Raw genomic sequence first — 21881 nt, 5'->3', positions numbered from 1 at the left:
CTGCAAGGGGAGACCTGGCCTCTGGAAGAAGGAGCTGGACACTCTTTCACAACCCTCAATTACACTCCGTTCCTTCGGTGGTCCCTATAGCATCCCACCCAGGTTCGAGTCATGCTGCTGCTGTTACATGGACACCGTCTCCACTAAGAAACAAGGTAAAATTGAGGTTTAGAGAAAATAAATAAACTCTGTTCCGTGGGAGCCGTGGGGATTTGAACAAGGCACTTCTCTGACCTCGGTTTTCTCATCTGAAAAACAAGTTTAATAAGAGAGAACTCGCAGGGTTACTGGAGGAGGACAGGATGTGACGTACGGGAAAGCGCAGCACAAACTTTCGTTACTGCTTGGTTACCGATGGCTGCCAGGAGGAGCAAAGCCCAGGCCTGGCCGTCTGGAGCTGAGGGCAGGAAGCTGGGGCCGGGCTCTGCAACCCGGGAGAGCCGGGCGGGAGGAGGGGATGCGGCCCGGGCCCCTCCCCGCAGGGGCTGTGGGGGCGGGAGGAGGGAGTTAGGCGGGATCCGCGGGCACTCTGGCTGCGGCGGCGGCTCCTCCCCGCGGAGCCTGATTCGGGCTGACTCCTCGGTGCCGGCGGCCGCGAGCCGCTAATCCACCCTGTTGGCGAGCGAGATCCGGGCGCCGCGGCCCAGTGGAGCCTCGAGGGAAGGAGGGAGGGCGGTGGACTCCCCCGTTGCTCGGGTCCCCTGTCCGCCAGGGATGGCAGCCTTCGGCGCCCCGACCCCAGATCCCGCCCGCGCTGCCCCAGGCTCGCCCCTCTGCTCTCGCACCGAGGGGTCTTAGGCACTCGCTCCCCAGGAGGTGATCTCTCCTGGTGGACGGGGGCGATAAACGTGTGAGGAGGGAACCTATTCCCTCCGTTGCCACTCATTAAGTAATTTTCCCCAATGAGGGCGCAGTCCGGGAGCTTGTTAAAGGATTCCCCACTAGATTTCAAAGTGATCATTAGCAGGCGAGAGAGAGGGAGAGAGGCGGGAAGGGAAATAAGCACACGATGTGCCCCGGGCCCATGGTCTCCGGTAGCTTTTGCGAGATGAAGAACCTCCCCCCACTCCCCCAACCACACACCCTTTGCCCCACTGTGCTGGTGCCTTGGCAGGGGAGGGGTAGGTTGGGTTGGATGTTTGGCATTCTAGGGGCAGAGGTGTTTTTGCTTTATTTTGTTTTGGTTTTTAATTATGGTCTAGGCTGGGGAAATTCACTGGTTAGAGGCTGGGGTTAGGGGGTGTCTGCGTTCCTCTCAGGGCAAGTGACTCTCCTCTCCTGGCAGCTGCCACATGCTGAGTCACCATCTGCGCAGACGACTAAAAACGGAGCATCCTCTGCCTTTCTTCTCAGGCACCCCAGCCCTCTTCCAGAAGGTGTCCCTCGCTGGCTCAAGGATCTCTCCAGGGACCTAAATCTGGAATCCCTCTGGCACCTGGCAGGCCTCCTTTCTGGGACCTAAGCTACACAATCCTGCTTTTAGCAGAGTGGATCTCTGTTGGGAGATTCAGGGAGATTCTCAAGCCTGAGGGCCTTCCCAGAGCTGGGCCTCTGCAGATAATTCAGTGACATGCGCATCCAGATTAGGATTACTGTCCGTAACAGGCTTCCAGCTTCCAGCAAATGGGGATGCCAAAAGTAGTAAATAGCAACTTATGGCCTTGCTATTTTTTTGTGTGTGTGTGAGGAAGATCAGCCCTGAGCTAACACCCATGCTAATCCTCCTCTTTTTGCTGAGGAAGACCAGCTCTGAGCTAACATCTATTGCCAATCCTCCTCCTTTTTTTTTCCCCAAAGCCCCAGTAGATAGTTGTATGTCATAGTTGCACATCTTTCTAGTTGCTGTATGTGGGATGCGGCCTCAGCATGGCCAGACAAGCGGTGCATCGGTGTGCGCTCGGGATCTGAACCCGGGCGGCTGGTAGCGGAGCGCACGCACTTAACCACTAAGCCACGAGGCCGGCCCGTGGCCTTGCTATTTGATTCTGGGTGGAGTTAAGGTTGGAAAGCCTGTGGCAAAGTAGAGTGCATCTCCGGTCAGCGAAGATGCTGATGCCAGCCTCCTCTTGTAAGAGTGACAGGGAAGGCGACATGGAGACGGGCGGTGCTTCTGTTGGCACAGACCTTTGGGCACGGAACGGTTTGGGAGCAGGGCAGGTGTCCTAATATAAGTGTAAGACATGATAGATGCCCATAAATATTGGGTTTATTTCATTGGAGTCTTGTTTTATTCTGTGTAGTACTGCCTTGTGATAACTCTTATTGAATTATTTAATTTTAATTTTCCTGTATTTGTGTCTCAGGTGGGAACTATGTCTTATACTTCTTTATAATCCTCAACAGAATGTATAATAGGTGTTTAGGAATACTTGCTTATTAATTAACAGATTTTCTCATTTTGTCACCATGCAAATGAGCCCAGCATGAACCCAAGCCGATCTTATCTAAATCCAGAAGTGAGCCATTTTAGGAGCAATAGAAATTCAGCCTCCTCTTCCTCGACCCTCCAAAGAATTCCTGTCCTGCAGCCACTCCTGCTCAAGATCATCTGTAAGGTCACAGCCAGAGCCAGGGATACCAATCAGGATTTTGTCCCAACTTATTGTCCAATAATTATGATGTCCTTACTTTATAAATATTTTACATTTTATTATAATAAGACCAATAGATAGAAGGAAGCTGTCATCTGTCGACTCCCTTTCCCCCTGTGCCCAATCAGTAATAAGGGAAAGGGCTTTAATAAGTCGGAGAGAAAATCCAGAAAACATACACAGATGAAATGCTTACATGGAGGAAAATCAGAATCCGGGGGGAAGGTGTGAGGAGAGAGGATGGGGTGGTAGAGAAGATGGGTGACTCCTACAGGAAAAAGCCAGGACTGGCTTTTGGCGGAAGAGACAGGAAAATAAATACAGAGTAGAGAACACCATCAGGGAAGCTCTGGGATGGGGATCAATGGATGAGACCGCAGACCAAACAAAAATCCCTCCCTGTGCACCCACCCACAACCCAGCAAGCCACACCAACAGGGTGCCCACTGTAGACATTTAGAAAAACTAAGGGATTTGGGAGGAAGAGGGAAGAACCATCTGGGCGAGAGATATTTATGATCTTTTCTGGAATTTTCATTTCTCCTGGGAATGGAGAGGGTGGAGAAGGAAATAAATCCTCTTTTCTTCTCAGATCCTATTTTTTCATTAAAAAAAGGTGGGGGCGAGGGCCCTGGGAACTCAAAGACAAGCCTGTTTACACACAAACTCTAAGTAATAGTAGACGAAAATAATATACATTGGTTCTGAAACCCAGACGTTCTGTCCTCAGTCTCCCTCTTCCCATAACCCCAACTCACTGTCAGATCTGGGGCATTGCCTTCTAACCCAGAACTTCCGTCAGCCATGCTGCCCCTCTCAGGACTCAGGTCCTGTATTGGTCCCCACCCCGTATGTCCATGAAACACCTTTTCGTTCTCAGACCATCATCTTCTAGAGAGAACACTTGCTTGTATTACTCATTCTTTCTTTTCTATTCCCCAAACTCACATCCTTCTTGCTTATCACCTGATCCCTTGACCAGTTTCATTAAGAACACAGCAGATGAAGGGTTAATGCTGTTAACTATTGGTACTTTGCCCTTCCTGGAGTTCAGGAAATAGGAGTTGTGAGTCTAATTCCTTATCCAGGAGAGAGGTAAGGCACGGAAGAGCTGAGAGTTGGCGCTTTCTGAAAGATCATCGTGGGGAAGGGATCTGGCTCGTGCCAAGAGTCTGTTGCTCCATCAGGTAGACTGGGTAGGAATTGGGGCCCACATCATTCTCTGGGTCATTGTCCTCAGGGTTCCGGATCAGTGCACGGCGTGTTCGCATCATATAGGAGACCTGTGATTGGGAGGAGAAAGGAGGAATGAGTACCATCTGCCATGCCATTTGCTTTCCTCAACACCCATATTTCAGTCCCTTTGATTCTATTCTCCCTAACCCTGGACCTTTAGTTTGCTCCTTTCCCAAGATTCCATCCAACTTTGATCCTTATTCCAGCCCCACATCCAATACACTGAGTTCCAGACTTCATCTCTAATTCCCTCCTCTGTCCTATTTTCCTTATCCTAATATTCCGTATTCTCATATCCCAGACTCTACTCCAACACCCAAATTTTCCCTACTTGACACTGTTTTTTCTCCGTCACAGCCTCCTCTCCAATTCCACTTTTCATGTCCCATAAATCTATAGTCTTTCCCCATAGTTTTCACCACCACTACCCCTCTATTACCATCTCTCCCACCATGCCTCTTTTCCTAGACTCATTATTCCCTCTAGTTCTGATCCATAACAACCTCTCCCCGACTCCCTATCCCATGGGTTAACTCTCCTGGGGCATCCCTGTCCCTTACCAAGAAGATCAGGCCAAAGAACACCAGGAGGAGAATTACAGCCAATAGGATCACAATAACTATGGCCCATGAAGGGAATGAATCCTCCCCACTCTCTCCAGTGTGGAGACCTCCCTCTGAGTCATCTTTGTTCTGATTTGGATGGCTCTGGTTGCCTGGGGCTTCCGAAACGATGGAACTCAGTTCCATGCTGGATGTGGTAGCTGTAAAAGAACCAATCGGCACCTGATAGGTAACCTCAGTTTTATTCGGACGAGGAGAGGTATTAGTGATAGATTTGTCTCCTGTGACCTTGACTGGAGGTCTTATAGTGTCTGTGGCTGCTGTGTTTTTTGCTGGGTTTTCTGTGGCCTTTATGGTCTCAGTGGCCGATGTGGTCTTTTCTACGTGCTTTGTAGGCTTTGCTGGGTCTCTTGTGGTCTTCTCATGGGTTGATGTGGTGTCTTGTCGCTGTTCTGTGGGCTTTGCTGGGGCTCTCATGGTCTTCCCGGGGGTTGCTGTGGTGTCTTGTCCCTGTTCTGTGGGCTTTGTTGGGGCTCTTGTGGTCTTCGTGTGGGCTGCTGTGGTCTCTTGTCTCTGTTCCGTGGGCTTTGCTGGGGCTCTTGTGGTCTTCTCCTGGGCTGCTGTGGTCTCTTGTCCCTGTTCTGTAGGCTTTTCTGGGGCTCTTGTGGTCTTCCCAGGGGTTGCTGTGGTCTCTTGTCCCGGTTCCGTGGGCTTTGCTGGGCCTCTTGTGTTCTTCTCGTGGGCCACTGTGGTCTCTTGTCTCTGTTCTGTGGGCTTTTCTGGGGCTCTTGTGGTCTTCTCGTGGGCCCCTGTGGTCTCTTGTTGCTGTTCCATAGGCTTTGCTGGGGCTCTTGTGTTCTCGTGGGCCGCTGTGGTCTCTTGTCCCTGTTCTGTAGGCTTTGCTGGGGTCTGTGTTTTTTCAGTGGCTGATGTGGTGTCTTTTATGTTCTCTGTAGTCTTTATCGGTTTCTTGTCTGACTCAACTGTAGTTCTGTAATCAGCAGCTGTTGTATGATCTTCATCTCTTTCTGACCTTTTTGGGATACCTGTAGCCTGGTATGGTGTGCTTCTGGCTGTTGTGCTTTTTTCTGAGGTAGATGTGGGTGTTTTCTTGGTCTCTGAACTGAGTGAGTTGTGGGAAGGATTTGTGGTCTTGTGTGAGGTGGTGCTTTCACTGACTAAAGTAATGATGTTGGTTGTTATGGTTTTAGCTGAGTTTCTTGTTACTGTTGGTTGGCTTGTTTTCGATTTACGACAAGTTGTTTTGCTCTTGGGTGCTGGGGTTGAATATTTTGACGATCCTGTATGTGTGTTAGGGGAGTTAGTAGAATCGGCAGAGCGTTCATTCCGGACAATTTGGTCTTTTCCTTGATTGCTGGGTTTTTGTTCAGAAGTGGTAGGAGCTTCATGAGGAGTTGTAGAGCTTCCAGAGTTATCTATAGGTTTGTTAGTCGGCTTGGAACAGTGTGTGGTATTGCAACGGTGTTTTGGTTTCTGGGTTTCTGTAGATTTAGGGAGGTCTGAAGAGCTGTATCCTGAATGAAGTGCAGTGTGGTCAGAGGGAGTAGTATTAATAGGGTGTGGAGTGGGAGGGAGCAAATGATCAGATGTTGGGGATTCACCAGTCTTCTGAAGTTCTTGAACTATGGTAGCACCTGTGAAGGGAGAGAGGCAAGTAAGAAACTTCCTCCATGTTCTTCTCTGCCCACCTCCATCTGTAGGGGTACCTTATTACCCTAGATATATCTCCCCATCCAGTCTCCTCAGAATACTGTAATATCTAATCCACATTCTCACCTCCAGTCTCTGGATCTTGCTTCAGGCTTAGCCTTCAGCAAGAATGCCACCTCACCCCTTCTCCACCTTTACTCTTCAGTTCTCAATTTCACATCTTTCTAGCTTTCTGGCATCTTTCCTGATCTTCCCAGCAGATAAGATCTAGCTTTATCTCAGTGCTCAAAATGTTCTCTGTTAACTACTCTTTCCTTCTACTTTCAACTTGACAATTACAGTTGCTTGGGTGCCTGTCAATCTCTACCTGCTGCCTTGCCTATCAAATTGTAAGATTTCAAGAGCAGATATTGACTGGCATTTTGCTCCACAGGTGCTCCTTTAGGGTTATATCCTTATGGAATGGAGTTCTCTTTCCATGGCAGAGCTGAAAGGAATGGGAATAAATATCAGAATCTCCATCTTCCCATAACGTTCCAGCTCCATCCCAAATATAACTGTGTGAGAGACTGAGGTAAGACCTCTGGCAGAACTTCCCATAGGGATTAGTAAGTAGACACAGGTGATGAGTGAGAGACAGGTAAGAAAAGGAATAGAGGATGGGTAGAGGAGGGAGATGGAAAACTTTCATTTTGGTGATGAAGTTTGGTCTGGATGCAGGGAAGTCAATGAGATGACTCAACCCTATGGTTCCTCATTGGATCCCCCTCTTCACTCACCTAAAGCCATCTGGGATAGATGAAGGTGGCCCTCTTGAAAGAAAAAGATATCTGCTTGGGGGTCCGGAGGGGACTGAATGAGACAGCTAGATTCTGGGAGGGACTGACTATGTTCAAGGACAGGGTGTGAGGGAAAACACCCCTATCAATGAACAGATATGGGCCTTAATTTCAGGGAAAACACGCAGTGAGGACAGAGGAGATGTCTCTGATATTGAGCCAGGAGCGTGAGAGCCGGGAGATCGCCAAAGCGTGAGAGAGAGAGTGTTCTTACATAACTGAGCTTTCCAGTCTCCTCTGTTAGCTCAAGGTGGTGTCCAGAACCTGGACTCATTCCCAATCACGGGAAACTACAGTCCACCCACCTCCCTGCTGATGAGGAGAGTCGGGGACTGGGGAACTCAGCCCTTGAAAGAAACATGGGTGGGAGGAGAAGAGTGGTGAGGGTAGTAGAGATGCCCAAGTCCCTGAAGGGATTTGAGGCAGGGGAGAGAGACAGGGGCTGAACTGTCAGGCCCTCGCTTCGCTATGCCAGTTCCATTCTCTGATGCCCTTGGCAGCAATACTAGTAATAACTATCATTCATTGGGCACCTTCTCTGGGCCAGGCGTCCAGCTGGTGGCCTCACAGATATTCTCCTTCTGGATTCTCTTCTACAGTGATTGATCTCCCAGCTCCCCACAAGGCACCTAAGAAGCTGTCAACTCCCTATTTTATAGCCAAGAAACTTGAGTTGTCATGGAAGAATGGTGACTTGCGCAGAATTCCACAGCAATGACAAGAGCCAACCATTCTCGAACACTTACTGTGAGACAAGCAGGTCCTACTAATGAGGACTTCATGTTAACTCATTTACTTTCTACAACAATTCTTTGAGGTTGAGAACTATTTGTTATTCTCCCCTTTATATAGATGAGGAAACAAGCTTCAGAGAGGTTAAGTAATCTCCCCAGGGACACCCACAAATAAGAGGTTGAGCCAGAATTTGAAAACACATTCTGGGCTCCCGGGCCCAGGCTCTTACTGGTTAAGACCATGCTATACAGCCTATAGGTCAGCCCTGTCTCTTGGGGAAGGAAGAACACTGGCATTTGTGGAACCCCTGAAGGATGCTGTTCATAATATTTGTTCATTTAATCTTCACCATGAACCTGTGAGGCAAGTGTATGGTCTTGCTATTTTACAGGTGAGGAAAGGAAGTTCAAAGAGGTTAAGTAATTGGCAAAGTCAGCCTTCCCACTACACCCCGGATGCTTGTAAACATGATAAGGGATGAATAGATATCCATGGAGTGAATCAACCAGCAGGCAGCAGTGCAGAGTGGCAAATTCCACTGGCTTTAAAGAATCAGAGGACAGGATTAGAATCCAGGCTCTGTCCCTCACCAGTTCCTTGCTCAGGTCACTTAAATGCTCTGAGGCCCCGTGTCCTCAACTGTAAAGAACAATGATGTTGACTGCACCAGATTAGTGTGAACATTAAAGGACGTATGGAGCATAGAGGACTCTTTAAAGAGTTGGATCCGAATTGTAGTCTTGGCAATAATGTCATACTTTGCTCTGTTCTTGCCCTGGTAGTAAGGAGAGCCTGAGCCTGTGGCCCTGCCCTCCTGCCATCTGCAGCCTCAGGTGTCTCGCCTGACCCCCCTTGCTCTATACACCTCTGAGGCCTACTTTGACCTCCTCTTCAAAATAGCAGCCCCTCCACATTCCTGGGCAGCTTCTCCTGCTGTGTTTTATCCACCAAGTGCGCATCACTTTCTAATATATGATAAATACAGTTTAATTTCCCATGGCGGGGATTTTTATTGTTTTATTCATCACTGTGTCTCCAGTCTACACCAATGTCTCACCCATAGGAGGCACTTCATAGATATTTGTGGAATAGATGAATGAGAGAATACTTTAAGACTGGTGAAAACTCTTCAGAAGCCACGCCAACAACCTTTTGTTATGCACATTAAGTAAAAACAAACATATTGTGACCTCCCGTGATTTGAAGACCAAGGGATAACTTCTACTATGTCAAGTAATTGAGCCCCTGAGATGAAAAGATATTAAAAGAAGGGCTCTAGCCCACCAGTTCTGGGATACCTGTTGTCGTTTAACCACAGGAGCCACACAGTCAATAGCTAGGCTTAGATAAATAGATCTTAGAATTCCAGATCTACATCACACAGTTGTGGAACCATCAATTGTAAAATCTGGAGTTGACGCTCAAGGGATTCCTTGGTCCTGAGCCTAGCCATGAGGCAAATCAGTGACTAAACCCCAGGATGAGATTATCATCTCTTCTCCCCAGTAGATCTACCAATGGTAGCAACTTTATTTCCTTGGAAAATTTTCACCATGAGACATTCATTTCACTGACTACAATAATGGCCTGAAAAGAACTTTTTTGGTCATTCAGGTAGAGGCAGAGAGGAAAATCTGGCTTTAGCACAAGACACTGGAGGTAGGTTCTCAGCCTGGATAAAAGAATGAAAACACGTCCCACGACATCAAAACCGCGTACAATTCCAAAGACCTGTTCAATCTGCTTCATTCACTTGTTTGAAAAGAAGGTGAACCTCCTGCTAAGTGACTTGTGCCATGAGGTCTCCATCAGAGCAGCCTCCCACAAAAGAGCGTTTCTGGTGTTTCTTGGTGTCCTGCCCCTCAAAAATGGCTTATTCCATTTGCAATAACATGGGTAAATGCTTGTTAAAATGTCTATATAGTATAAGCTCAATATGTGACCTAAAACACAGACACAGTAAAAAGACTAAAGAGAAATAAACTCAGATGGTTGCCTGGGTGACTAGGGAATATTAGGAAAGATTTTTCTTTTCTTTCAAATTTTCTCTATTTTCCAGTTTCTGTAATGAACATATATTATTTTTATCATAGAAATTAAATCAAATAACACTTATTGTAGGAAATGTCCTTTTTAGATTCTCTATGCTTCCCTCAGAGGTGATTTAATCCAGATTCTGCACCTATGGTTCCATGGCTGCCTAATGCAGACCCTGGGGTTCTAAGATCTAGTTACCTCAATCTGAGTATTGACTGGTCCTGTGGATAAGTGACAGGGGTACCCCAGAACTGTGGGCTAAAGGTCTTCACCCACCCCAGTTGTCACTCTTCCCTCCCTACCCCAGCCTCACTCTCTGCTGGACACAGTTATGTGCCAGCCCTGACCCACACCCCAGTTCCACCCCGACCCCATCCCAACCCCACCCCAGCCTCAAGCCCTCCCCACCTGTCACCCACTTATCTTCTATGCAGGATCTGAGCATCTAGATGCTCTTGCCTTCCCCTCCCCTCCCCTCCATCCTGCCCAGTCAAGCTCACCTCCCAGATCACACCCACAGAGCCCAGAGTGTCCTGTTCCAGAATTCAGATTTTGAGTCTGCCCTGCACCTGTCCTGTGCCCTAGAGTAAATCTCCTTCAAAAGTGAATGTGTGGGGAAAAAAAACAACAAAAAGTCAATGTGTGTGGAGTTGGTTCATGACTCATTCTCTTCTGCCCCTTACAGGTTCCTCTTCCTGGGCAGCAGCACAGACAGAAGGTGGTGGGGAGCAGCAGGTGGGAGAATCAGGCTGACAGGAAGGGGAAGAGAAGGTGGGTGAGACTGGGGATTGGGCATCTGAGGGTGTCTCCAGTGCCTCTGTCCCCAGATGCTCAAAGTGGGAAAAGGGCATCAAGTCAGGGCTCAGGCAGAAGGCACTGCTGAGACCTAGCAGAGGCAACTTAAAGATCCCTCAGCCCCTGCCCCTGCTGTCTGGTCCCCCTACCCCCATCCCCTCTGGCCCCAGCATTACCCTGAGCTCAGGGAAGGAGAAACTTTCTCTAATACCAGCCTCAGTCAAACACTGTTGGAAGGAGAAGCTGCTGCCTGCTCTGCCCCAAATACTCCAGACTCATGACTTTCCTGGCCCTCGTGTGGGATCATCAAGGCCATTACCACGGATGACCCTATCCAATATGTAGAGAGTCTCTATGGATCTATATTTGCGTGTCTGCCTTGTGAAAACCATCCTCCCAATCACCCAGGCCCCCTCCACACTGTCCCTGTGTGTGGCATCTCCTCTCTAGGTTCAGTCACAGAACTGTTTCTTAACTAAGTGAACTAACTTGGCGATTTCATTTTATCTTGTAGGGTCTGTTTAGCTCGTCAAACTTTTCCATGTTCATTTTCTCATCAAAGCCCTGGGATGTTCTCCAACTGTAGAATGGGGACAACAGCGCACACACCTTATCGAGCTGCATTGAGGAGTAAATAAGTAAATGTGGACGAAGTGTCTAGAACAATGCCCGGCTCATAGTAAATGCTCACTAAGCATCAGCTACTGGTATCGGCCAGGCTCCATCCTTCCCACTTTACAGATCTGTGGAAGTCCAGACTAATTAAAGGGTCAGAGTCAGGACTGGAGCCCGGAGCGGCATAGGACAGGGCTCTCGGGAGAGAAACGCACCCTGTGCCGCCTGAGGGCAGTGGGCGCTGTGGGGTGGCGGGATCCCTGCTTTCCTCCACGACTTCAGGCAAGCCTTCTACCTCTCTGAGTGTCACTCTCCTCACTATAAAATGAGATATTATTAACCACCTCACGGGATTTGAGGGGATGAAATGAGATGAAGTCCATGAGCATGTGTGAGTCCCTTGCAGGTGCTCAGGGAATGTCAGGTCCCCCTCGCTGCCCACCCAGGACCTCCAGCCCCTACAGTGTCTTTATGAAAACTAGAAGCAGCCACCTTCTGGGTGGGTGCAGCCTTGGGGGCCATGTCTTGAGGAGCAGAGCATAGGCTAGATTTCATCTCCTACATGCCCCCCTGCCAGCAAACTTGAGCAGTGTACACCCTAGACAACTGTACGCAGCAGCCCTATCCCCACTCTCCTTCCTACCACACACTCATCTGCTGTTCATTTCTGTGATTGGTCATTCCCCTATAAATTCTAAGACACAACCGCTCTGTGTCTTCTATCCCCCTGTGTAATGGTGACCCCTTCACCTCTGAGGGCATCTTACCTGCCTCCCGAGAAGCTAGAAGGAAGAGGAGGCAGCACTGGAGGCCAAGGATGGAGCGGATGCAGTGGTCCAACAGGGCCATGTCGGAGCTGGGCTGCTGCTTGGGGCCGTGGGCTGGGGTCCCCTCACCTTATACGAGGCTAGGTTTGACGTCACGTGGGCTGGGGCCCCTCAAGACTAAACCTTAAACAAATGCAGGCGCCCCACCCCACAGGGGTGCCCTGATAAGAGGAGACCGCAGCTGCTGCGTCATGGAGCCAGGTATGATGCCTGCCCAAGTGGTGGGATCCAGGGGCAGGGAAAAGGAACCGGGAGGGGGCAGACTCCTGACCCAGCTCCAGCAGAGGGAGAAGGGACTGGGAAGGGCGGCCCCCAGGGTTCTGGGGAGGTGGGGAGCAGATGGCCAGGTTCTAGAAGGCCTGAGTTCTGGCTGGGGGCAGGACAAGGAGGGGGGTGATTGGAGGCCTGGGTTCTGGGAGGAGATTTGAATTCTGATTCTTCTCCAGTTTCACATTCGCCCTCCGGCCTCTCTCACGTCAGCCCAGCTCTCCACACCCCTTACTCACACATGGTCACTCTTTTTGCTCTGGGTGGAGCTGTCCATGAGTATCAGGTGAAAGAGCAAAGAAAGGAGAAAGCCCTCACATGGCCCGCTGCTGCAGGGACAGGTGGTTCCAGACGCCCAGAGATGACACGACAAGATCTGGAGACAGTGGGGGAGAGTGACAGAGACAAGAGACAAGGCAGATACAGAACACCAGGAACTGATATCACACGCCTCACCAGGGACACAGACAGGTCCTGGCCACCCAGAGGGACTGAGGCTGAGATCTTTGGTAGAGATGCTCGGCATACTGGGGCTCTGCCTTCACTCCCCTGCCCCTCCCGTCCCACTGCAGCCCAGTGGCGACTGTTTGTCTCCAAGCCCCCATTCACCCCTATACAGAAATGCAGATATCCCCCTTCTAGGATCTCCTGGGAGCCTCCCTCTTCCTTCCTGGTTCTTTGCCTGAAGCAAGCATTAGCTCAGAAGCTGTCAAAATTCATATACTGAGCCCCCAAGGGACAGTGCCTGGGCTGGAGTGTGGGGAGGATGGACTGCCAGGGGCTCTAAGGAGAGAGAAAGCTGTGGGTCCGGGTGTCTAAGTTACCACCCCATCAATCAATTTGTTCACCGTGAGTCTCTAATGGAAAGTAAGCCCCTGCAGGCAACATCTCTGCCTTGATGACTGCTGCATCCCCAGCACCTGGGACAGGTCCTGGCACACAGTAGACAATCAGTAAGTGTTTACTCAGCTGAATGGAATGGAAGCCAGGGCTGGCTACTGCCCTTCTGGGTGACGTGGAGCAGGCAGAGGGAGTAGAGAGGGCCGGGACTAGAGGGCAAGACGCCAGGGCCTTGGGCGGTGGGGCTCATGGGAGGACTAGAGGGCCAAACATGTGAATTCCTCTCATTACTTGGTGTGACTTGTCTCTAAGCCCTAGGCAGGGCTGAAATGGGTGGGAAGAGAAAAGCCCAACTACTCATTAATGTGACTAATAGGAGATTAATGAGGTTCCATGGAGTCAGGCCAAGGACTGGCTGCTCAGAACTGGGCAGCCTGCCTCCCAGGCAATGTATCCTGCAGGATGGGGAAACTGAGGCAGAAGCAGGACTTCCCCTGCAACTCCATTGAACTCAGGAGTGACTGACAGACCCCCTTTCCACTAGTCAGCTACCCCACCCCATCACCCAGGAACCCGGGGAGAGAAGTTCTCAATGAGGAGGGGCAATTTTGCCCCCCAGGGGACATCTGGCAATGTCTGGAGACATTCTTGTCATGACTTGGAGGGGGATGAGACTAGCGTCTAGTGGATAGAGGCCAGAGATGCTGCTAAACATGCACAGCTTCCCCCAGAGGACACAGGCATCTGCGGTGAAGGAACCTGGAGGTAGGTGGAGGCTCAGGTTGACCTCTTAGTGTAAGCAGAGGGGGTTGTGTCTGACCTAGAGGTTGAGAGGCCAGTCACAAAACAACCCTATGAGCTACTGATGTTCGAGCATTTCTATGTGCCGAAGAATGTGCTATGCACCTCACGTTGTTATAACCTATGAGGTTGGCAATGTCAGCCTCATTTGATAGATGAGAATAAACAACCAGACTTGGCTAGTATGTGAGCAAATACACAGCGGCTGGAGACCAGTGGAGGGAGAGCTGTTTTATTTAGCAAGAATTGTGTCCACCACCACCCAGAGGGCATCACAGAGCAGGGTTCCTCACCTGTCCTGAAGTGAGAGAATCGGGGGTCTTGGGAGGGTCAGGGGCCAGCTCAAGGAGGCTCCATATGGAAGGAGATGTGAAGGGGGCACTCCTGCTCCTGTGCTGGGAGGCCTGAGCAATGTGTCCACAGCTGAGGAGCTTCTCTGATAGTTGGGGAAGAGGATGGGAAGACAGGGTGAGGGGTGAAGGTTCCAAGTGCCCAGGCCCAGCCTCTATGAGGGTTGGGAGATCTCTGGAGACCATCCAGCCCTGGTCCTTCTTTCTACAGATGAGAAAATGGCACCAGAGAGGTTAGGTGCCTATGGCAGGCTGGCAGCAGAACTGGAACTGGAATCACAGCCTCCCGCTTGGTGACTGACAGCAGACTTCCTTTTACACTGTTGGTGGTGGAGACATGGGGGGCCGGTGGCCCTACGAATCCACCCGCAGGAAATAGCTGCAGCTGTTGTGAATGGGAAGGCTGTCTTGAATGAGTCTATTTAGGAGGGGAAGAAGGCAGGCCAAAGGAGGGGCATCAGGCGATCCCGGCCCCGCCCCTTCACTTGATGGAGTAGCGCTGGCCAGGGACCTCAAGGTGGCAGCGGTAAGGGGTCACAGAGCCACAGCCACACCCGACACTCATCTCCTTCTGGAACTGGCAGGCCTATGAGATGAGGGATGGATAGGATGGGCTAACTGACGTCCAAGGAACCTGCTGCCCAACCCTCAGCTCTCTCCATGACCTGCTGCCTCCCCTCAACAACTCATTTCTCAGCGCTCCTCTTCCAGCAAACCCAAGAATGATAATGAATCAGACTAATTTACTGAGCACTTACTACATAAGTGCTTTACGTGCATCAGCTAGTGTCCTCCTCCAACAGCCCTCTGAGATGGATACTGTCATTCTCATTTATCCAGGACTCAATTACCTCATCTGTAGAGTGATGGGTAATAATATTACTACATCACAGAGTTGCTGTGAACTAAGGTATGTACAGCACCTGGCACATAGTAAGTGCTATTTAAGTATTAATTATTATTATTATTAATAAGGAATCTGGAGCACAGAGAGGCTAAGTAACTGCACAATAATGGAGGAGCCAGGATTCAAAACCCAGCTGAATGTGGCTCCACAAAGCTGGTTCTTCATTGCCTAGAGCTGAATTTAGTGCCTCCATGGGCTGGCTGGGCAGCCTTCAGTGCTCCCCAGCCTCTCTTTTAGTGGCCCCAAGCCACCATCCCTGTCTGGTTAATGTATCCTCTCAGCCACCCAGACTGGGGTTCCTTTTTTCCCTCGCCTCTCCCTAAGTGTGGCAAGCTGTCATCCTTCTCCCTGAAGCCTCTGTTCTTCTCAGGGTCCTGGGGCACCAGGTCCCAGTGCCACTGGCCTTGGGGAGCCATGCATTTGGGCCACAGCTTCACTCACCTCCTTGATACCATACAGTAGGCCCACAGTCACTGCCACTACAGTGAGAGGGATCAACATGATGGCCCAGTCCAGCACAGATCCCTTCTCCTGAGGCTTTGGGCCTGAGGAGCAGAGAGGGACAGTGACTGAGGCAGGTAGGACCTCCCACCCCCCACTCCTCACTGCCCTCCATGACTTTCCATCTTTCCTTCTGTGACTCTGATGTCTATGTGACTCTAAGACCGCGTTTCTCTCTGGAATTCTCTCCTATCATCTTGGGATGAGAATCTCAACGGAGGGGGTTTTAAAGGGCTTCAATCCAAGCCCCAGTCACCTCTTCCTCAACAACTGTGGACGTGTCTGTCAGTCTCTAAACTCTTCAGTGACATCCACATCTCTCCATCTTTCTGAACCCTCCTCCGTATCTCAGGCTCCATTGTCCATGTCTCTGGATCTGTGATGTCTCTGCACTGTGAGTGTCCCAAGGGGGGGGCCTCTCTCCTTCTGAACCCCAGTCCTCCCCACCACCCCTGACGGACGCTGACTCTGGTCACTAAGGGGAGCCAGAGGCCTTGTCCTGTCTTTCCTCCACTCATCTCCTGCCCTCAGACTGCCAGAGGGCAGGCTAGGGATGAAGGGGAGGGGAGAAAGGAGACAGAAGGAGGAAGGAGGACAGGCTCTCTGGCAGGGATGATTCTTGCCCTGGAAAGATAGATTTGGCCATGAGGAAGGAAGGTGAAAACCTTTTGAGGAAGCAATCAGGTAACAGACATCTGGCTATTGGTCTGACCAGAGGCTTGAGGGGGCACTGAAACCCCTTTAAGAATTGGAGACATCTTCAGACATACTCAAAACACAGTTGGAAGCAGGCACTAAGGGTTGTCCCCACATTCCTCTCCAGGAGCCAGGGTGGCTTCAGGGGAATAAGAAAGAATGGACCCAACTAACATTTTGTTGGTAAATGACCCAATGCGAATAAGAGCGCCATACTGCTCGGGACGCTGAGCCCAGGGGAAGTGGTAGCCGCTTCAGCCTTTATGGGAGTGGAACCCCCCAAGACAGCCCCACTTGATGTGGAAGTCCTAGGCACAGCTGGAGCAGTTCCAGGGGCTGTCGTCGGGGAGAGAAATCCTAGAAGGGCATAGGGTAAAAATGGCTAGAAGAGATCCAAGCGAGAGCAGAAGCAGAAATTACATCCAATGCACCCTCGATCAAAACCCTAGCAAGTTTTTGCTTGAAATTGACAAACTGATTCTTTGAAAATGAAAGAACTGAGAACAGCCAAGACATTCTTAAAGAAAAACAAAAGTGAAAAACCTCCACTACCATATCTTGAGACGTGCTGCAAAGCTGCACTCATTAAACACTGTGGCGCTGGAGCAAGAACAGACAAATAGAAAAACAGAACAGAGTCCAGAAATAGACCCACACATATGGTCACGACTTTTGATAAAGGTACGCACACAACTCAGTGGTGGGGAGAGAGGGAGGGTCCTTGAAATAATTGGTTCTGGGGCAACTGGTTATCCATAAGGGAAAAAAAATTAACCTTGACCTCTACCGCACTCCATACACAGAAAATAATCTGAGATAGAGCATAGGCTTAAATTTGCAAGCTAAAATAATAAAGCTTCTGAAAGGACATGTAGGAGAATATTTTCACGGCCTTGAAGTAGGCAAAAAAAAAATGTCTGAGGTAGGATACAAAAGGTGCTAACCACAAGAGAAAAAGTTAATAAATTGAAAGCAAAAAGGGGAGTCCTTGTATAGCCACCAAGGCCAGGGCCCTGCTCCAGTGAGGTTCTGGGGAACTGCCGACCGTGGTGGAGCACAGGAAGCCCCCGCCCAGAGCTACAGACCTAGCTAAAGGGCTCTTCAGAGATGGACTAAGCAGCAGAAATATTACCTGGCGACGTTGAGATTGTTCCTGAAGTGCTCTCAGAAATGGTCGGAGCTAAAGTCTGAGGGCTACTCAGAAAACCCTCAGAAGTTGAAGAAACTGTTGAGAAACTCGCAGAGACGGTGGGGAGACCTGCAGAGATGGTGGGGAGACCTGCAGAGACAGTGGGGAGACTCTCTGAGACGATGGGGAGACTCTCTGAAATGGTGGGGAGACCTGCAGAGACAGTGGGGAGACTCCCTGAGACGATGGGGAGACTCTCTGAGATGGTGGGGAGACCTGCAGAGATAGTGGGGAGACTCCCTGAGATGGTGGGGAGAATCTCTGAGACGGTGGGGAGGCCTGCAGAGACAGTGGGGAGACTCTCTGAGATGGTGGGGAGACCAACAGAGACAGTGGGGAGACTCTCTGAGATGGTGAGGAGACTAGCAGAGGCAGTGGGGAGACTCTCTGAGACAGTGGGGAGACCTGTAGAGACAGTGGGGAGACTCCCTGAGATGGTGGGGAGACCTATAGAGACGGTGTGGAGACCTCCAGATACTGTAGTAGAGATTCCCAATGGGCTCAGTTGAGCTGTTGGAAAAAGAAGAAAAATTATATGATGGAGTTAGAAGAGTTCACTATCCTGGGCCCAGGGTCCACGTGTCACCCCAACGCCCCATGTCAGAGCCCCGGTGCTCACCATGTCCCGCCAAGGCCTGCAGGCCCAGGAGCAGCACCAGCGTGGCACCCATGGTGCCAGCTGATGTGTCTTTCCAGGCCCTTCTCCCTGGCTCTTTAAAGTCTTCCAGGCCTATCACAAGTCTCGGGAGAGCCAGGTGTGCCGGGGCCTCCATCAACACCAGGATCTCCATCCCCAGGGAGAGGTCACCAAGCTGTCCCCAGAGGATTAACCTGTCCCAGCCTGATCCCAGAAAGCACTGGGTGATGGGGAGAGTAAGAGCCTGAGGACTCCCCTACCTGGCCCCCGGGCACTTCCCAGACTAGGACCTGTCCCCCAGGCCCGAGGCAGGCCCCAGCGTGGACGCTCCTGGGAGAGAGGGGACCCAGGTGTCGTCTTCCAAAGGCCTCCTCTTGCTCCTAGAAGTACACCTATTGGGGGTGAGGATATATGGGTGCCTGGGGGAAGCAGGATTTGGGAGCTGGGTGGGGGTGGAGAGCATCATGGCCTGGGGACAGCATCTGACCCTTAGGAGACCCAGGGCAGGGTAAGCGGGTGAACACCTGAGCCATCTCTCCTCTAGACCAGCAGCAGCCCACAAAATTTTCTGTTCCTTTGGTAGAGAAGGGGCGAGGGGAGAAGAGGGGCACCAGGGAAGACACGCACCATGTTCAGGGACAGTGCAATGCGAAAGTTCAGGACCCAGCTCAAGAGCAGACTGCCCCAAATCCACCGTGCTGGAATCCACCACTTCCAAGCTGTGCAGACTCAGACAAATCACATGACCTACCTAAGTCTTAGTTTCTTCACCCCTAAAACAGGGTAGCCTAGTCGTCATAAGCAGTAAAGGAAACAATGTTTCTAATGCACCCAGCACACAGTGGTGTCAGCTATGATTATACGGAAAGAGTTGGGGGCATTGGCTGGGAAAGACACAGGGGTGCTCCCACTCTCAAGACTCAGATGCTCCAAAGCATCTCTCTGTGTTTCCACCTTCTACCCCCTGCTCATACCTCCTGTGTCTGCTGATCGTTTTGGCTACTTATTCTTCCCACCCTGGTCTTGCTGCTCTCCAGGGCAAGTCTGGGAGTCCCTTGATGTCTCATTTTATTTACGTTTGTAGTGTAGACCGTGTCTCCCTCCATCTCTCCATGCCGTATTTACGTTTGTAGTGTAGACCGTGTCTCCCTCCATCTCTCCATGCCGCTCGTCTTGCTTCTGGCTTCTCTCCCTGCCTCCATCCCTCTGTGCTGGGCCCACTGGTTTTCGGGGACGGGGGGAGATGATGCAAAGGGAGACGGATAGGAAGACAAAGGGCACGTGCCTTTGTGTGTTCCAGGGGGTTACATGACTTGTGTGTCTGTTGAGTTGACTGCTGTGTCCGGCATTATGTGGGATGGGTTCTAATCTCTCTGCTGCTGACTTGCTGTGTGACCTTAGTAAGTCATTTACCCCCTCTAGGCCTTAGTTTCCTAGTGCATAAAGAAGGATGGTAACTAGATGGGCTCCAGACTCCCTCGCTCTACACCTCTGTCCTTGGGTTTGCCATTCTGAGTGTCTGTGGGTGAGGGTGTTGCTCAGAGTATGAGGGATCCCTTTTGCATGAGTGCACCAGGTAGGAGGTGGGAGGATGTTTGATGGAACTCATGTCTCCACCTGAGAATCTAGGATATTTTAGAGCACCTAAAACAAAACATTCAAAGATGAAAGTTCCCCGCTGCCCAGATTTCTCACACAGAAAGCTGCTCTGGCATGGGGAGCAGGACATCTGGGTCTGGGAAGAAACTTGGCAAAATCCACCCCTCCCTTTTGGGCCCACATTCCTGAGCCCTTTGGTGGCATGAATGATGAAAATTAATTGCAGTTAATAATTAATCCCTAAAGAGCAATGAGAGGCTGGGGCCTAGGTGGGGCCTGAGTGGGGCCCAGACACCTGCAGGAGGGACACTTTCCTGGTCCCCACTCCCCTCTCAATCTCCATCTCTGTGGGACCGGGCACCCACCCCTCAAGCCTTGAAACATGGGGAAGGAGAAGGGCACAGGATTGAGGAAAGGGGACCACCCTCTATTCTCCCCAATAGCCCAGTGAATGGCCCTCTCCTGGGTCCTTGAAACCATGTTGGGAGAACTGGAAAATCCAGTTACCCAGCTTCCCCCTCCCCATTCCCCCCAAACACCTCCGCTAAGGATTGAAGGGGGTATAGAAAGGCAGGCCTGGTCAGGAGAGGCCGGCCGGGGCTTCAGACATCTCTTCTGTCCATCAAGAAGCGAGGTGGCCATGATGGGGGCCAGGCTGCCCCTTTTCCTCCTCCTGACGCTCCTCGGCAGCTCACACGGAGCAGGTGAGGGCTGGAGGGCTGGACACCTGGGTCCTCACTGCAAGAAGAGGCCAAGAAGGGGAATGAGAGAGACGGAGGCACCCCAGTCCTGAGCCCCCAAGGGTTCAGAGCTGAACCCTCTCATTAAGTGGGTCTGAAACAGCATTGCTGGTGAAGAGGAACTGGGGGACAGGGGGGCAGGAGAGGGTGCCTGCATCTCTGAGGGAATCTGGCCCTGATGGCTGGGTTCTAAGTTGTACCTTTGGATCCTTAGGGCCAGGAATGACTTTGCAACTGAAGCTGAAGGACTCCTTTCTGTCAAATGTCTCCTATGATTCCAGCTTCCTGGAATTGCTTGAAAAGGTAGTTCTTTGGCAGGGGCTGCATGCACTTGGAGTGTGTTTCTGAGTCGGTTTGGGCCTCTTTGGTGGGTCTGGCTGTCTCCGGGGTGTGAGTGACAGCCATCTTACACCTTGCCCTCCAACCCCTTCTCTCCCCTAGCTCTGCCTCCTCCTCCATCTCCCATCCGGGACCAACGTCACCCTCCATCACGCAGGATCCCCACAGCACGTCATCTGCAAAGTCTGAGAGCAGTCGAAGCCTGTGCCCCACTTGGCCCGGGCATTTGGCCCCCAAGGGTGTAGGGGGGCTGCCCTGATCCTGTCTTCCAGCAGGCCCTCACCCTGCCAAGTGGCATTAAATACACAAAATCCAATGATTCGACTTTGTGGGCTCATGAGCATAGGGCCAGAACTGGACGCCCAAGTCTCTGACTCCCCCTCTTGTTAAGCAGAGGGATTCTGGGATGGACCCTCTCTCCCTCAACACCAGTGCCTAAAGACCTAGAAAGAATCTGGGGAATTAGCTGTTTGGGGACACATGTACCAACACACACATATGCATGTACGTGAACACACACTTCAAGTGAGATCTTCAGAACCCCTGGGAAAAAAGGAAACACACACTGAATTCCTACTTAGTTCCAGACATGATGCCTTCTCATTTTGATGTTTGCGGCAATCTTGAATGTAGCATGATAGGTATCAGTATCCGATTTTACAGATGAGGAAATTGAGGCCTCGAGAGGGTAAGTCCCTCACCTGAGTCCATTAGCAGTGGAGAGGTCGACACCAGACAAATGCCTTGGCTTAAACGAGATTTTAATTTCGTCTCTTTTTGCTTAAGCTTTGGGGCTGGGGGCTCAGGAAACCAGGGATGTGGCAGGGATGTGGACAGAACACCCCAGGACATGGGCCCCTGACCCGGGGATCCACACAGGTGGGTCAGGGTGGGAGGTGGGGTGGGAGGCAGCTCAGGTGAGAGATGAGGTGTTCAGCTTGTGAGCAGTTGGCTGGCCTGACATCACTGGTGGGGAGGAGAAGAGGGTGCTGCAGATCTTGTCCTGCTAGCCAGAGGAATGTGTAGTTACACAGGCCACGCTCGAGTCCTAGGTAAGTTCCTTATCCTCTCGGAGCCTCCATTTCTTCACCTGCAAAATGGGGGTA

The 21881-nt window shown here is 51.0% G+C and overlaps 2 protein-coding genes across 2 annotated transcripts; one reads left to right on the top strand and one right to left on the bottom strand.

The window, feature by feature from the left end:
• Nucleotides 1–3630: 3630 nt before the first annotated feature.
• On the bottom strand, nt 3631–11948 carry MUCL3 (mucin like 3). The gene is made up of 4 exons (XM_087437857.1): nt 11850–11948; nt 5186–6045; nt 4388–4828; nt 3631–3874 (listed from the first exon to the last, which is right to left on the bottom strand). Exons 1-4 carry the CDS (start codon nt 11929–11931, stop codon nt 3728–3730), a joined length of 1530 nt encoding a protein of 509 aa, XP_087293983.1. The 5' UTR covers nt 11932–11948; the 3' UTR covers nt 3631–3727.
• Nucleotides 11949–20284: 8336 nt separating this feature from the next.
• Nucleotides 20285–21649, top strand: SFTA2 (surfactant associated 2). The gene is made up of 3 exons (XM_004424388.3): nt 20285–20400; nt 20651–20739; nt 20878–21649. Exons 1-3 carry the CDS (start codon nt 20337–20339, stop codon nt 20962–20964), a joined length of 240 nt encoding a protein of 79 aa, XP_004424445.3. The 5' UTR covers nt 20285–20336; the 3' UTR covers nt 20965–21649.
• The last annotated feature ends 232 nt before the right edge of the window (nt 21650–21881 follow it).

Source organism: Ceratotherium simum, chromosome 13 (genome assembly GCF_057802395.1).
Source record: "Ceratotherium simum simum isolate JZ-2026a chromosome 13, ASM5780239v1, whole genome shotgun sequence".
NCBI classification, from domain to species: Eukaryota; Metazoa; Chordata; class Mammalia; order Perissodactyla; family Rhinocerotidae; genus Ceratotherium; species Ceratotherium simum.
Note: the sequence above shows the minus strand (reverse complement) of the source record. Positions and strands in the feature narration are given on the sequence as shown.